The 16431-nt window shown below is 37.7% G+C and overlaps 2 protein-coding genes across 2 annotated transcripts; both read right to left on the bottom strand.

The window, feature by feature from the left end:
* Window positions 1-1015: 1015 nt before the first annotated feature.
* Window positions 1016-1857, bottom strand: LOC134617191 (ladderlectin-like). Its single transcript, XM_063462394.2, has 4 exons — window positions 1775-1857; window positions 1619-1669; window positions 1257-1366; window positions 1016-1156 (listed from the first exon to the last, which is right to left on the bottom strand). Exons 1-4 carry the CDS (start codon window positions 1833-1835, stop codon window positions 1016-1018), a joined length of 363 nt encoding a protein of 120 aa, XP_063318464.2. The 5' UTR covers window positions 1836-1857.
* Window positions 1858-10544: 8687 nt separating this feature from the next.
* Window positions 10545-16431, bottom strand: LOC134623772 (butyrophilin subfamily 2 member A2-like). The gene is made up of 7 exons (XM_065470033.1): window positions 16393-16431; window positions 15949-16040; window positions 14986-15085; window positions 13773-14114; window positions 12501-12782; window positions 12333-12423; window positions 10545-12022 (listed from the first exon to the last, which is right to left on the bottom strand). The coding sequence occupies exons 3-7, from the start codon at window positions 15029-15031 to the stop codon at window positions 11971-11973; spliced, it is 813 nt and encodes a 270-aa protein (XP_065326105.1). The 5' UTR covers window positions 15032-15085; window positions 15949-16040; window positions 16393-16431; the 3' UTR covers window positions 10545-11970.

Raw genomic sequence — 16431 nt, 5'->3', positions numbered from 1 at the left:
GCTTAAGATTTTAATGATGAAGAAGATGAAGAAACAATTCATTCTGGGAAACAAAGTTTTGCTAAAAGCATTCTTTCAAGTACACATGCAATTTGCTCCTGTTAAAAGAGCTCCTCCAGTTTATGTCATGTGTCGCTTCATTCCTTATGCAGCATTACAGTTAAAGAAAAGAAGTAAATCAAATCAGAACCAGATTCTTATTGTGATAAATTAGAGTATTTGCTTTGTCGTCAGGTGGGCCACACCTTCATGACAGCCCAGGAATCATCAGATGGCCCTGACACAAATAAATGGAAATTGGCTGTCACATCTCCCATCATTCCAACACTTGCTTCCTGTAAGTACATAAAATCAGCATGAATTGAAATCATAATCACATGGAGAAATGATTACTGATCTAAATATTGTGTTCTGTATAACAGTAGCACCTGATGCATACATGTGTTTACTGCTGCATCAAAACACTATGTAAATATTCAATATGATAAAAAATTGAACTGCTGTCTTTGTTAAAAATAAATTGCACTACTTGTTTTACATTTCTGTCACTCATTACTGTTTGTCACATTAAATGCATAAAAATATTTGGGTAATTGTGGGTATTGTTTCCTTTTTTCTTTAAAATTTACAGTGCTCATACATTGTACTTTTAGGGATTTCACAGAAGGTTTACCTGAAAAATTCACCACCAAGCAATGCTCGTTTCCCCTATGGTTGTTAGGTTCTCCCTGACACCATTGCGTAAATGTGAAAGGGGTTCCATCGATCCAAAACCAGTAACCCTCCTAGAAAACAGAAAAACCAGACAAGAATACACTTAAAATTAAGCTACAGTTCCAAGTTCTAAATGTGCCTAAAAATAGTGTCTAAAGACCTCCATATCTACTGCAGATGGAATCTAATCCCTGAGCCTGGTTCTGCCTCAGGTTTCTTTCTGTTAAAAAATGTTTTTCTTCCCCTCTGTCACCAAGTGTTTCCTAATGGGGAAGGGTCATCTGAATAATAATAAGTGAAATTATACCTGTTGAGCATCTGAGCCACCAATCCATGTTAGTCCACTTTCATGAGTGGCACTAGATATGACCCCTCGAATGAACTGATACTCATTGTAGCTGTTTACAGATGCCAGGTTTGCATTCATGGTCTGGCAGAGTCGCTACAATGGAAATCAATAGAGTTTATAGAAATGACAACGTAAACAGAAAGATTTAAGATTTCACAAAGAATAAATGATAAATTCACATCACTGCTTTTACCTGTGCCTGAGCCCAAGTCATTTGATGGTTTTTGTAGAGAAAGCATCGATTCCCATACTGAGTCCAGCCGCCTGGACAAGATGCTGCTCTCTTCTCAACATGATGTTCTCCTGAAGACAATCAAAGAATATTGAGCTACTTTACTGTATCAGAAAAAAATGTTAAAATATAAATTCATGAAAAATATGTTTAAGTGTTGAAGATTAACTTTTTTTTTTTTTTTTTTTTTTAGCTATAAACGTACTTGTCCATCATACATGAAAACTAATTTATGAAAACTGACAGAGGAAAGCTGATGTACTCTTCTTCTGTTCAGCATGATAAAAATGTGATTCGTTTTGGTGAAAAAAAAGTCCACTGACCTGCTGGAATTAATGCCTCTGTCTCATTCCTGGCCACTTCAGCTGGAAGTGCTAGACAAATTACAACAGTAAATGTTGATTTTCATTATTAATTTTCAGTTTAATACATTCATGCATAAGATGTATAGATGATGCACAGCATACTGGAATACTCACCAGCAGCAGTGCCCAGAGCCACCATTGCGCAGAGAAGTGTAGACACAGTCAGCAGCTTCATGGTGATGTTTAGTATCTCTGTACAAATCAGAAAATTCAAAGTGGCTGGTAGTTTATTAAAGAAAAGATAGACAGTAATTTGACAGTTTCCAGCAAGCCTTTGATATAATACCTTATCTTCCTTCTTATCAGTATCAGCTTGTATCTTCAGCCTTCAAGTGTGGAGGTGCTGATCAAACCTGACACCAGCACTTATATACTGTTTCTGTATCTTTACTCAAAACCAGGAACAAACACACTAAAAATACACTCTTATTTATTTTAGCTCCATGCTTGCTTGCATTTCACTTTATAACAACCTTTCTACCTCCACCCAGATAAAATTTCACTGCTGTTTAATTTGGCACATTGACTCAACAAAGAGATACATCACCTGATCTTTGTGTCACAGTTTGTTTTTTTTTTTTGCAAGGTGAATGTATTTTTCCTTTACTCATCATTATTCTTTTTTCTTCCCAGTTTTGACTGGGGACACACCTGAAATTGAGGAGCAACCTGAAGAGCAATTCGGTGAACAGCCAATTGGAAAATGGCTGTTCTATCTAATGAGTCATTAGATTGTCTATTAGTACACCAATGGAACAATGATTGTCATCTAGGAAAGAGAAGTGTATAAAAGAGTGACAGACTTCCCCAATTCAGGTTTCTGCATAGACTCCGTGAATGCTGTTACTCCTCTTGCAAGATAAAATGAAGCTTTACATCTCTGCTGGGTCTATGTTTGTCATTTGATATTTCTCCTACAGTACCTTGGGTACTCTGGGTGCTCTGAATACTCTGACAGCTCTGGATGCATAGTCAGGGGTTGAACTCACCACCTTCCTCCTGTAACTGGAGGATTCCCTTACCCTGGGAGAGTGTGGGTGCAGAGGTTAGCTGGACAGCACTCATTCTCAAATGAGGAACAGGTACGGATGCAACAATAGACTGCGTCCTGACCACCCTGACCATTGGAGCAAGGATGAGTGCAGGGTTAGGCACAGGCTCTGGTGTAACCCCACATGGGGTTGGACAGCTAACTGACTGAGTTCAAAACTGAAACAATAAAAGGCTGACAAAAGGCAGACTCAGGAGTTGAGACAAAAGTTCCTTGGAAAGTGACTAATAAAAATAATCAGTCTTTGGGCGGTTTATAGTCTCTGATTCAATCTAATGTTTGTATGCCATAAAAGTGTTGGAGGCAATTCAGAAAAGGATACTGAATCACTCGCTCAGTAAAACAAGACTTTAACTATGTCCTTATTGCGACATTAATAAGGACAATAAAGCCAGCTTGCTGACAAACATGTAGGTAGAACCAGGAAGTCTACCAGGAAGTAGACTTCCTGGTTCCCCCACTGTCTTCCTGTCAGTTATTTTCAAGCTTTACTCTTCCCTCCATAACTGATGTATCTAATCTCATTAAAAATCTAAGTCATCCACCTGTCAACTTGACCCTCTCCCTACTGTGTTAGTTAAAGCCTGTCTTCCCTCGTTGGCACCTCTCATAACCAATATTATTCATTCCTCCCTGAACACTGGAATTGTTCCTGAAGCACTGAAAAAGGCTTCTGTTATCCCAGTTCTCAAAAAGCCTGGTGCAGACCCCAATAACTTTGATAATCCTCGCCCTATATCAAATCTCCCCTTTATTTCAAAAATTCTTGAAAAAGTTGTTGCCTCCCAGCTTCATTTACATTTACATTTACATCTCAATGACCATAATCTCTATGAACAATTTCAATCTGGTTTCCGCCCCAATCATAGCACAGAAACTGCTCTGTTAAGAATGACCAATGACCTTCTAATGGCAGCTGATTCTGGTCTCCTATCCATCCTCATCCTTCTTGATCTTCTCCTGAACCGGTTATCTTCCATTGGTATTAGTCACACCCCCCTTGCCTGGTTTACCTCTTATCTCTCAGACCGCACTCAGTTTATCCAATTTAAATCCCATTCTTCAACTCTCTATCCTGTTTCTGCTGGTGTGCCCCAGGGTTCAGTATTAGGGCCTCTTTTATTCATTATTTATATGCTCCCTCTTGGTTATATATTTCGAAAATATAATATAAATTTCCACTGTTATGCTGATGACACCCAGCTCTACCTTTCTTCTAAACCCAATTCATCCCTCCCACCTACCTCCCTCTCAAACTGTCTTATTGAGATTAGATCCTGGTTCTCCTCCAATTTTCTCAAACTTAACAGTAATAAAACTGAAGTTTTACTTGTTGGTACAGCCTCTATCTTAACCAAATCCCACAGTTTTTCCGTTAACATTGAAAATTCTCCTACCCTTCCCTCCCCTCAGGTTAAGAGTTTGGGTGTCATACTTGATAATACTCTCTCATTCCAGTCTCACATTAATTACATAACCCGGTCTGCTTGCATTTACGTAATATTAACCAACTCCGTCCCTTCCTTACTCCCCATGCTGCTGCCATCCTTGTCCATAGTCTTATTACATCCCATATTGATTACTGTAATTCCCTCCTATTTGGTCTCCCTAAAAGGTCCCTTCATAAACTCCAACTTCTTCAAAATTCTGCAGCTCGGGTCATAACTTGCACTCCGTCAAGAGCTCATATTACCCCAGTTACCCCAGTTCAGCAGCTTCACTGGTTGCCCATAGAAGCCAGGATAAATTTTAAAATCTTACTTCTTACATACAAGTGTATCCATAAAACTGCTCCTTCATATTTGTGTGACCTGCTCCATATCACCACTGTTTCCCGCCTTCTCAGATCATCATCTGCTATTCATCTTACTGTTCCATCCACACACCTTATTACTATGGGGAACAGAACTTTCAGTCGCTCTGCTCCCCGGCTCTGGAACTCTCTTCCTCCTGCAATAAGAAATATTGACTCTCTTTCCGTATTTAAGACACAGCTCAAAACACATCTGTTTAAACTGGCTTATTCACTTTAATGTTGATTTTGTCTGTTGTCAAGCTATGTTTTGTAATTTTAACTCTTATGTATTTTATGACTACTGTTCCTTTTATTAATTTTGGTTTTTGGAAGGTGACCTTGGGTTTCTGAAAGGCGCCCTCAAATAAAATGCATTATTAGAAGTAATCACAGAGATGCAGGAGTTAAACACAACTACAGCACAAAATGATTCCTTTCCATTTTTAATTCCGTTTTATTTATATCGCACCACTTCACATAATAATATATGATTTACCCTATGTACTGTAATGTGAGAATGTTTTCAAAGCCACTGTATCAGTAAAGAATCACCTCTCCATTTGCTACCAACTCCTATTAAACAAACATAGCTCAATGTCATCACAGCTCATTAATAACTGAGTACTTTGCTGTATGACTGATCTATTTTGAAACGTCTCGTTATATTTTCAATGTTAATTTCTGTTGCTTTATCTCACAAGTAGTCAGTAGGTATGTAGATTTTATTTTTCAGACTAACTGTGTGACAGTTCAGTGTAAACTGTTCTTTCAATATCGTGTTTAAACTTCAAAGAGAAAACAATCTGTAAAAATTGTAAAATTGTCAGTTAAAAGAGGAGATTCAGATTAGAGATCTCTGCTGCCACCTTCTGATGAAAATGCTTTGTGCTCCACAAAAAAGTAAAGTTGTGGCTGTGTCTCAGTTTCTCCAGATGATAACGTATTTTTAATTTCTTGAATTGGTAGGTCATTGCCGAACCTGTCCTGTATTTATAAAATAGAGAGTGTCTGTTTACAGAAATGTTACCAGAAAATTGTCAATACAATATAATATAAATACAAATTGACAATATACAATTGTCAACCTGAAAAGTATTTAAAAATATTTCTGGTAGGAAAGAAAGGGGAACACATGTTTAAAATGTCCAGTACACAAAAATGAGATGCCATCCATGTTCTCTTGTCCAATTCAGGGTTGTGGAAGGCGCAGCACCACTGTCCTGTGCCACCTTCATTAATAATTGACCTCTAACCATCCAAAGATCCAGCCTCTCCTGCACCACCAAGCTACCTGCTTGCATACTGAAAAATTCAAAGCTTTGAAAGGACTGGTGGAGAAGGAATTGTGATGTTTTCTCTTTTATTATAGTTTGGAAACTAGAGATCAACACCAAAGGCTCAACTTTTTAATTTTTTTTTTAATTTTTTTTTATTTTTGTCTTCTTTCGGTCTTTTTCTTCTCCACAAATCAAAAATAGCCAATTCTAGCATTCTGGTCTGGTTTGTTTCATTTAAAAACTGCTAAATAAGAATGAAAGCTGAATTCATCTGAAGGGTGACAGTCGAGCTCGAGCATACCTACTCCTCGTGTTGCTTCAAAGTAACATCTGGAGTGGCTCCTCTATTTTTAAAAGCACATGCTACTACTTGGGAAAAATGCACCTCTGCAGTGATTGATCAAAACTTTTGACTGGTCACAATAAAACTGGCCTAAAGTTCACATTGGGGTGATCATTTTCATGCTATACTAACCAGTTTTCCTCAACTGGATGAAAGTGCTTTAAAACAGGAAATTGCATGTTAAGCTTAAGTAATACATCAGGGGGTTATCAGACGGTGACTGGTTATAGTAATACAAGCCATGCTGAAAAAAGTAATGATTAAAAAGTTTTATTCTCTGTGACAAAGTGGGTGAGAACACCGTTTGTCCATATTCTTAGTTAACATTCTTGTTTTGATTTAACCATATTTCACATGTAATCTGCAATAGGCAAACATCTACTATCCCGGGTTTGTTTATGTTTTGCACTTTTACAGATTATATAATATAACATCTTGGTTTACGTCAATTCTTACAAGTTTGTTAAGTTAACATGTTATTTAGTTCAACTGTTAATTTGTATTGTTTAGAACTTACCTTACCTACCTGTCTTCCAGAAACAAAAGGAGGAAATGTAGTTTTACTTCCTGCTTTATACCTTCTGGGTTCGTCTGCGGTCACAGGAAGAGACCAAGTGCAGGAGGGGAAGAACTCTTGTAATTTAATAAAGTTGATTTTAGAGTATTTATGGATAAATAGATTTATTGTTGTAGTCTGTATTGATTACACCACAGAGTTTATTTTGCCAGTAAAGAGTAGCAGTAGAGGTTTGAATATAATCATGTTCATCTTACCTACCTACTGAATGGAATAGTCCAGAGGAGAAACTGTTTGGTTAAGTGGACTATTTAAACAGAGGAACTCAGGTGTTTGAGAAGAAATGTTCAGGTCAGTGTAGCTGTGTGCAGTTTGACCTTAATTTCCGTTGATTTGAGTTCAGTTATGTTTATTTGAACTGAGTTAATTATAGAGTTGAGTTTCTTATTTGTTTCTTTGTAAATATTGTTTGGGGCACAAAATGGTGAATAAATCACTTGCTACACTGGACAGCATCAGTCTCCTGCACTTCTTTGACCGCTTAAGTCAAGTCCTACCACATTCTCCATTATCAATGCTTTTATCTGCCACTTTTATTAAGAAGAGAATGATATTGTGTTTCACAGACAAAAAATAAAGTCCTCCTAGATTTTACATGGGTGGTGGCTGGTCTATTAAAAATATAATAGCCCTGGTGTCTCAAATTCCTTTAACTGGTTAATATATAACTGTTTGCAAGATGCTTAACAAACAAGGAAAATAAAGTTACCACAACATCTTCTACTCCACTCTTTGGATTGCAGGCAAACGGCAAGAGTTCAAGAACATGCAGAATTATTCTTTATAATTTCTGACTTTACCAGTTTTTCAAGGATTCTCGCTTCATCTTATTTTAGAACAAACAGTCTTAAATGATTTAGAGATTTGAGATAACTAGATGCATATACAAGGACCATACCAGCATCTAAAAGACTTCAAATGAACCTGTAGCTAGCCACGCCTGTGTAATCAGCACGGCCATAGGTTAGCAACCGCTATCGCTCCCACAGCAGATTGACCCAAGCAGCCAGCAAACCAGGCCAATTGGTTGACAGTAATGAGGAAGTCTTACACGAATACATTTATTCTGTGAATTGCTGGAAAGCAAGAAAAAAGAAAGCAAGGTCAGTTGAATATCTGTTTAAAATGTCTTTTTAAATTCTTATGAAACTAATCGTTGTTCCACTCTTAGAAAACACCAAGTTAATGGAAATTACTGGTTATCATTCTGATACTCTACTTCCCTCTAGTGGTCTCACTTGTCACATACACATTGTAGTGCAATGTCTGTGAAGGTTCTCAGTCATCCAGGTCATCGTAGTCTAAGGAGCTTGGAAAGAAAAGCGTCTGGACTTCTTTAGGTTGATCGAAGACATTTCACCTCTCATCCGAGAAGCTTCTTCAGTTCTAAGGTCAGTGGTGGAGAGTCCCAGATTTAAACCCAGTGGGAGTATCCCCCCAAGGAGGGACAAAAGGACCCCCTGATGACCCTCTACCTAATCACATGAGCCAAGGTGTGAAAGCGGGTGTGGGTCACAATCAGCCAGGGTTTTGGGTGAGCTCATTGTGAAACCTGGCCCCACCCTATCATGTGATTTCCTGAGGTCAGATGGCCCAGGGTGTGAGTGGGCGTTAAGGCGTCTGGGGAGGGATCTCAAAAAAAGATTATAAATAGCAGACAGTTGGTGTCGTAAGCCACCGCCTCTGTTCAAAGATGGTCGCTCACAGTGGACATAAATGGCTTCCTTCACTCCTCTTTCAAACCATCTGTCCTCTCTGTCCAAAATGTGAACATTGGCAACCTCGAAAGAGTGACCTTTGTCCTTTAGGTGCAGATGAACTGCTGAGTCTTGTCCAGGGTCCTAAAGAAGTCCAGACGGTTTTCTTTCCAAGCTCCTTAGATTGTAATGCAATGTAACAAAACACTGATTATTCAGAATACAAAATGTTTTGACTCTTTGAAATTAATTAATTTATTTATTTATTTAATGCTTTTCATACATATTTTAGGGTTCGGGTTAGAGAAACCATGACCAGAACATAAGAAACAAATTTGCTGGTCAATATATCTAGAAGATAAAAGGTATTGACTGTGCATCAGCTGGCTACCACCATCACAGTGAAGCATAGTGGTAGTGGTGTCATGCCCTACTGCATAATACTATTAGCACTATGTGTATCAGCAGCAGGAACTGGAAGATGAGTTTTTTGGGGTTTTTTTGTAACACAGACCAAGTGTCATGATCCGAAGGTATGAGTGGAAAATTCCACCAGGAACCCGATATCCGTTGGTCTTCTCCCAGTGTCCTTCGCCTTGTTCTTTTCTCTTCTCAGATGTACCTGCTTTGTTCCAGTCACACCTGTGAATTCCTAGTTTTCCCTTACCGACCCACGCCCTGCTCTAGTAACACTTTTCTACGAATTAATCTCTGTTTCCAAATCAAAATTTTAAAGCTGCCAAGATTTCTTTTTAAAAAATTTGCTGCAATTTGGTGGGTAAATATTCTGTTCATGTTGCTGCATTCTTTCATATGGATCAGCAGACACTGTCACTACACAAATACTAATAAATTGACCAGTGAATGTCAATATTTGTGGAGACGTTGTCCTTAGGCAGGTTGGCAAAGGGCACCTCTTTGCTCCTCTTTGCTTTAAGCAACAGTTTGTGACAGTGGGAGGAAAAAGCAGGTTATACAATGGGTATACATTTTCTAAAATAAAGAGTTATAGTTATTATATCATGCTGTAATACTATTGAAGAACGTTACCTCCTGGCCTGAGGAAAGAAGAGAATAATACAAATATGACACAGCTGTTTCCAACTTCCTAAAAGGATGAATGTTACAGCCAAACCTAGAGTCCAAAACAGAATTTTTAGTTAACATTGGGGTCATGAGACAAAAAAAATGAAGAAGCAAAGAAATAGGCCACTTAACTAGCTTGTTAAATTAAAGAAAAAAAAAGGCTTCCCACTCTTTACATACCAGTACTGTTAAATAAAGGTATTTACATTTTATAAAAGTTGCTACTCTGCCTGCTCTAGGCAAAAATACAAATGTTAGCATAGCACTACACTTTGCTTCATAGTATAGTCTGTTTGACAGTCTGGAAGACGGTATGAGCTGTGATCTAAAGGTTACATAATGGAACAAACAAAACAGGATGAATGGCTCCACTCTCTAGTACAGAGAAATGAAAATAATAATGATACTAATAACACCGCTCCAACAGCCCTCCCTTGCCTCTGGTCCTCTTGGATGACTGCCCCATCTGGTGCCTCCCTCCTCCTTCGCAGGGTGTCGAAGAAATGTGTGGTCTCAGGTTTTCAGTAATTTTGGGGGCTGTGGATGGCCTAGATTTTTTTTTCTTCCTGTCCCTGATTAGATATTATAATACTCCATACCATGCAAAATTTTATAATGGAAACAACAAATACAAATGAATAAATAAACAGATAAAAGAAACACAAGTGGAGCCTACAGAGAATTTATAGAGCTGATCTTCCAAAAGTAAAATGTGTTTGGCCCCACAAGCATTCAGATCAGAATTCTGATTGCAACAGCTGCCAGACAGGGCATGAATTAAAAAAAGGAAAAATGACATTAGTGAAGCAGGGCTTAGCATGCGGCAGACCAAACTGTATTCATTCCAAGAAAAAATGAAACTGGAATAACAAGATAAAAAGAGACATGTTGCAACTCGTCCTCTCGCAGTATAAAATAAGAGAGCAGTTCCACTTGAAACTGAGCTGCTTATTGCACCACTAAGTAGCACAGCTGTAACATAGCTGCAGCTGCTCGAGTTACAAGATACATGCACAGTAAATAAATAGGCTTATATTTAAGAAAAATGAGAAACAATGTATTATTTACAAAGATTGTATTAAAAAGTATTCTTTTTCAATAGAAATACATTAATTTGATATTAAAGGAGAGAGACAGAGGTACATACAGTTAAACAAGGCCCACTATCACAACAATTAAGAATAGGTCAATGCAAAGAGAACCAAAATAAATAAAACTGTTAACTTATTATTTATCTACAGATTATATATTGTACAGATGTGCTGCCTCATTTTCAAATAAAGTGTTCTTGATTTGGACTGCATATAAATATAGCCTATTTAGACCTTAATACTATGTTGTTTAGCTCTTATTAATCAGATCAACTCTGCCATGCATGGCACTTAAATTCATTATAAAAACTCTTTCCAATACAAGACCTTTATGAATGGTGCCTCACAGAAAAGTGCTGCTTCTGATTTAGCATTGTAGCTATCACAGATTATTAGACTCAGTGCAAATTTAACAGCTGATGAAAGTGACAGTCATCAACTAGGTTAGAGGTAAGAAGCCCTTCTTTGGTTGCCTAGAGGAAGTTAAAACAGTTTGGGTCTTTTGAGGTTTCTAAAGTGATTTTAATTTTACTTCCTGTAATATGGCCGTGGAGATGGTCCAATCCTGAGACTCAAAGCTCCTGATTGACCATTTTTAACCAAAATTAACTATACTAGGATTGTCAGTCTGTGACTTTGGGTCAGACCCAAAGAAGCTTTTTTTCTGAAATGGTGCGTCTACAACCAGAAAAGTAGTTACAAAGTTACAATAATGCACTGAAATGGGAAATGGAGCATATTCTGCTTGTTTCCAAGACAATATGTTGTTTTCTTGGACTTCAAAGCAGCTTCGGATGGTTCACAGTTCAAAATAATCGTTATTTTTCTTTGATTTTAAGCCTCAGTTTGACATTTCAGTTAATCTTCTGTCTTTTCGTGGCTCCTCTCCCTATAAGCCAACTTTTGTCTGACTGACTGGTTTCCCTCATAAAAAGGAGACTTGGATGGTAAGGGGACATTTTGTGCTCATGGTCAGAACTGCGTGTCTCAGATCAAAATACTGATGATATCCACTCTCTATAATGCAATAAAAGTGATTACATGACCTCATCACATGAAACTTCAGATGCTACAGCTCATCTAACACAGTAAGAAATGTAACAACCAATTTGCACAGATGAACTGAGTTGAGTTATTGCCATTTAGAAATACATACAGAGAGACTAAAGCCATGCTGAAGACTGTTTAAGCACAGGTGCTTTGTTCAGGAATATTGACAATGCCAGTCATTGTATTCACATAAACTCTTTCTCAAAGCTTGTTTTCCTGTCAATGAAATGTGTAGCTTCTTCAGCTGCTCCCCTGCTTCCTCCACTTCCTGATCTTACTTGATCTGAAGTTCTTGCCCCTCTGGAGTTGTGTGGTTTTCTATCAAAGCTGTTCCTTGTGGTGTTTACACATCTGGATTCTTCAGCATCACCTCTTTTTCAGCATGTTCAGGAATCCTAGTAAAAGTACAATGTTAACTTGTCATTTTGTGTTCTTTGTGGTCACATAGAATAATGTATACAATTCACAGAGAAGAGGATTCACTTGTGTTTGAATATTGACTTAGTTTATCCCACTTTTTAAAGTATTTTCCCCTGATTTGGAACTGGTTTTATTCTGATTCTTCATAAATGAAAAAAGAAGTTTAGGGTCATGGCACATTGTTGACATGCTTGCCATGTTTTCTCAGATCTCAGTAGAGACAGTTTCATGTTCTTGTAATGACAAAAACACTATTTTAAAATGGAAAAAAAGAGAGATGTTTACCTTACTCGCCATCTGTGAATGCTCAATAGAACACTCAGAAACACAGCAAGTAAGCCCGGAACCAAGACCAACTTCAAATACCAGGATGGGACTGGAAGATATCATGTAACATTATTAACCACAGTAGTTTCACATATAGCATATGAAGCATTTCATAATAAAATCTACCTGGAACATGTATGTGTGTCTCTCTGCTCTGGTTGGTGTTCCTCTGTTGGACTCTGCAGGTGATGTTGTTGCTGTGTCTCTTCTCCACAGTCACTCTGCTGCTGACAGTATAGAGGTCATCAGGACCTCTGAGGGTCTCTGTAGGTCCAGCAGAGAGGAGGTTTCCCTCACCGTCCAACCACAGCAGCTCAGGCTCTGGATACCAGCCTGCAGACTCACACTGTAACACCACCCTGCTGCTGGTTTTGCTTATTACAGTGACTGTAGGAAAGGAGACAGCACCTAAAAAAGGAAAAGAAAACCAAAACCAGGAGAGATACTTTAAATTCACAGAGCCAGTTATTGGTTGATTATTTTTGTAAAAGGTATCAGTGTGACCTGGAGCTTAGTATAGACTAGAAATTTAGAAGTGAACTGGATAAGCAGAAGAAAATGAATCGATGGAACAACCTTTGCTAAAATAACCAAAGAGACATATATTCACTTAATTTAATTATACAAGTTAGTCAATATGAAAGCAAATTACTATCATAGTGTTGCATTTTGAAGCAAATATTATTGCATTTTTACACGGTACACCCTGGATAGTTCGCTAATCTGCTGAAAGGTTAACACATAAAGTCAAAAAGCATTCATGCCTACAGACAATTTTGAATTGCCAGTTAACCTGACCCCCCTAACTGCATGTCTTTGGACTGTGGGAGGAGGTGGGAGTACTGGGAGAGAACCCACACAGTTGTGGGAAAAACATGTAAACGCCACACTGAAAACACCAGTCAAACCCATCAGAGCTAATACCCAAAACGCTACTGTGAGGTATCACTGCAACAGCATGCTAACCATTAATGTATTCACTTATTAAGGGGCAATAAATAAATTAACCTCTTATTTTCATTTTTGCTTTTTTGACAAAACTTATGGTTTGGGTTTGAGATATGGTTAAGCTCATCAATGCTGGAGAATTAGACCTCTCGAAGTTAATGACATATCCCGAGTCATGTTATACATATTAACAAGAGGGTCCCAAGCTATCTTCCCTCAAGGCTGAAAAATCCTTCTACTCCATGCAGGGATTCAGTCCCATGAATCTAAAGGATAACTTGATCTGAAGTAGTTTGTAATGTTTCAATGAGAACAAGAAGCCAGTGTCTCCATTCTTTTCTTTCAGTTACATAAGATTTTTTGACTCAAATTGAGCACTCAAAGTACTTTAAAAACACATTAATACATAACGAAAGGACATAAAAAATAATATAACGTGCATTTACTTACCAACAATGAGTTTAATGAAGGCCTCTTGACCCACTTGTGGAACAAGGCATCTGTATATTCCCTCGTCAGAGATGGTCACATTTGAGATTTTCAGTGAAATGTCTCCATGTTCCAGTTTTTCCTTAACCACTGATGTCCTTCCTCTGTACGACGGCTGTTTGTTTTCCACGTGTTCCTTTTGGTCTGCCCACTCATAAACAAACCCGGGTGTTAGGTCAGGTCTTGCCCACTCCAGCCTCATCCCATTAGCATCCATTTCTGGTTTAATGTGGCACGGCAAAACAACCTCTTCCCCAACTGTGGCCATGACTGCTCGCAATGGAACGACAATGAGAGGCTGCCCTGAGGAGGAAAAGGAAACAGCAGAGTAAAGCGAGCATTCCTGACAATGTTGCAAAGACACAGTTACTGTCAAACCTCTTACAGTTTACAAAGAATTAGAAGTTTATATAAAATTAGACCAAACTGGAAATAATAATAATCTAACCTATTGTGTTTTTTTTTTTTTAACTTTTGCTGCTCTAAAACTTGTACTTTCTTACATTACCCAAATATTTCCCACGTGTGGGACTAATAAAGGTTTATCTTATCTTACCCCACCAAGCACTTAACCTTGGTGACGTTGAGCTCAGAGAAGAAAATGAAAACATTTACAAACTGTACTGTAAACTGAAGTCAAACCACATGACAGTTGTTTACACCCATACCTGATATTAGGTTATATAGAGAAGCTGCCAAGGCAGTGAAACTTATATTCCATTTATAATGAAAAAACTACAATATAATATAATATAATATAATATAATATAATATAATATAATATAATATATGATCACAATCATGACCTGTTCAGGCAACCAAAACCAAAAACGTGACCTTTGCTTCTGTTTGTTGGTTTAAGGAAGAGAAACACAAAAGGCTGCATAACAAAACATGTAGTGCAATTATGCAGGAAAAATGTCTAATAATGTCTAATAATCCAATGGTGACATCAAATGAGCGTTCAGTAGAAAAGAGTATTCAAAACACAAAAGACAACACAAAGAAATGCTTGATAGGGGTTGTATTGTGAAATGCTTTGTGGGTTGGCTCTTTGATTCTGGAGGAGGAAGTTACTGATCCCATAAAACCACAAATGTTTTGCACGTAGTTAAGAGGCAGCGTGTGCAATGTGAAGTGCAAAGACACCATGTTGATAAAACTATGAACTCACCTCTGTGTATCAGGAGAAGGCAGAAAATCATGTGCTGTAAAATCATGGCTCTGTAGCCTCTCAAGGATAACTTATATCTCCACAGATGCCTCTTGGGAATCTTAAAGAAAAAGAAAAGTTGTAAAATGAACGAGATTAAAGACAATCAAAATAAATCATCCTAATTATGCGATTTCACTCCAAGAGAAAAAGCATTTTCTGTTTGTTTGTCCTCTTTTCTTCATCCTTGACTGTTTTTTTCTCCTTCTTCTTGTCGTGTTTAATTCATTTTTTTAATATTTGCTTTTAAAACAATGAACTCCCCCTTACAGATCTTCTCATATAAACCGATTGTTAAGTTTCTGGATTGGCTTCGAGCTTAGTTTTGTCGCTGTAGTCATGAGCTTCTTTGTTTTGCTTTTGTGTTAAATGACATTAAGTATCAACGTTAAATCCAAATTTAGACTCACAAGAGAGACGCAACTGTGATTTTATTATTTCATATAATGCGAAAAAAAAAGCTATCCTATTCTATAATATTGTTTTAATCTCAAAGCCAGAAAACGACAAAGACATATAAACGATGCTGGACGGTTTTAAAATCCTCCGAACTGCTGCGGTTATGACGCTCCCCTTCCGTCAGCTGAGAAAACTCTTTAACATTTAAATCGACTGTCACTTGGATGGGTAACGAAATGTTTCTCCCACTGAAAACGCTACGTCAGGATAAACAGAATCGACCTTTTGGGATTTGGGACTACGTTACTGCTATTGTGTCCTTGTTTACTTGCATTCTTTTATAAGGCATTGATGCCACTTTGTTGTTGGATCCTGTCTGAAAGTAACGAATGCTTCATTATTTGTTACGATATATTTATATCATTGCACATAAACGTTAAAACCTTCACACCGACACTGTAAGCTGTTTTACTTCTATAACAGTTCTGATGAGAATAATCAAAAGTATTTAAGAGGAAGACTTACCTCAAAGACGAACAAAAGTCTACGACTTGCTGAGCAAGAGCTCTGTTGTTTGTTTACACTGTCACGTACGATCAGCCGCGTGAGCTTCCTGTCTAAAACGAGGAAATCGTGACGGCGACAATATAGCTCAGTGTTTTTAAGCTAAACGGTATTTGCAGATGCCATGTATATGTAAATATATAGCAACAGATATATAAAACCTCGTGTCTCAGCGTTACCGTGCACTTTCTCTGATATGGCATTTCTGGTGTCACTTTTCTCTATAACGCTCTCTCTCTCACACACACACACACACACTGTGGTCTTTGATTTTATCATTTTCATATTTTGACAAATTTGTTTGAAGGCTGTAAAAGAAATCGATTTAATAACGTTCTTTTTAAAATATATTTTATTTGGGGTAAATCAACACGTTTTTGTACATAAACGTGACACTGGACTCACCCTACAAAGGCTCCTTATCAGTGCAAAATTGCATTGAGG

Source organism: Pelmatolapia mariae, linkage group LG3_W (genome assembly GCF_036321145.2).
Source record: "Pelmatolapia mariae isolate MD_Pm_ZW linkage group LG3_W, Pm_UMD_F_2, whole genome shotgun sequence".
NCBI classification, from domain to species: Eukaryota; Metazoa; Chordata; class Actinopteri; order Cichliformes; family Cichlidae; genus Pelmatolapia; species Pelmatolapia mariae.
Note: the sequence above shows the minus strand (reverse complement) of the source record. Positions and strands in the feature narration are given on the sequence as shown.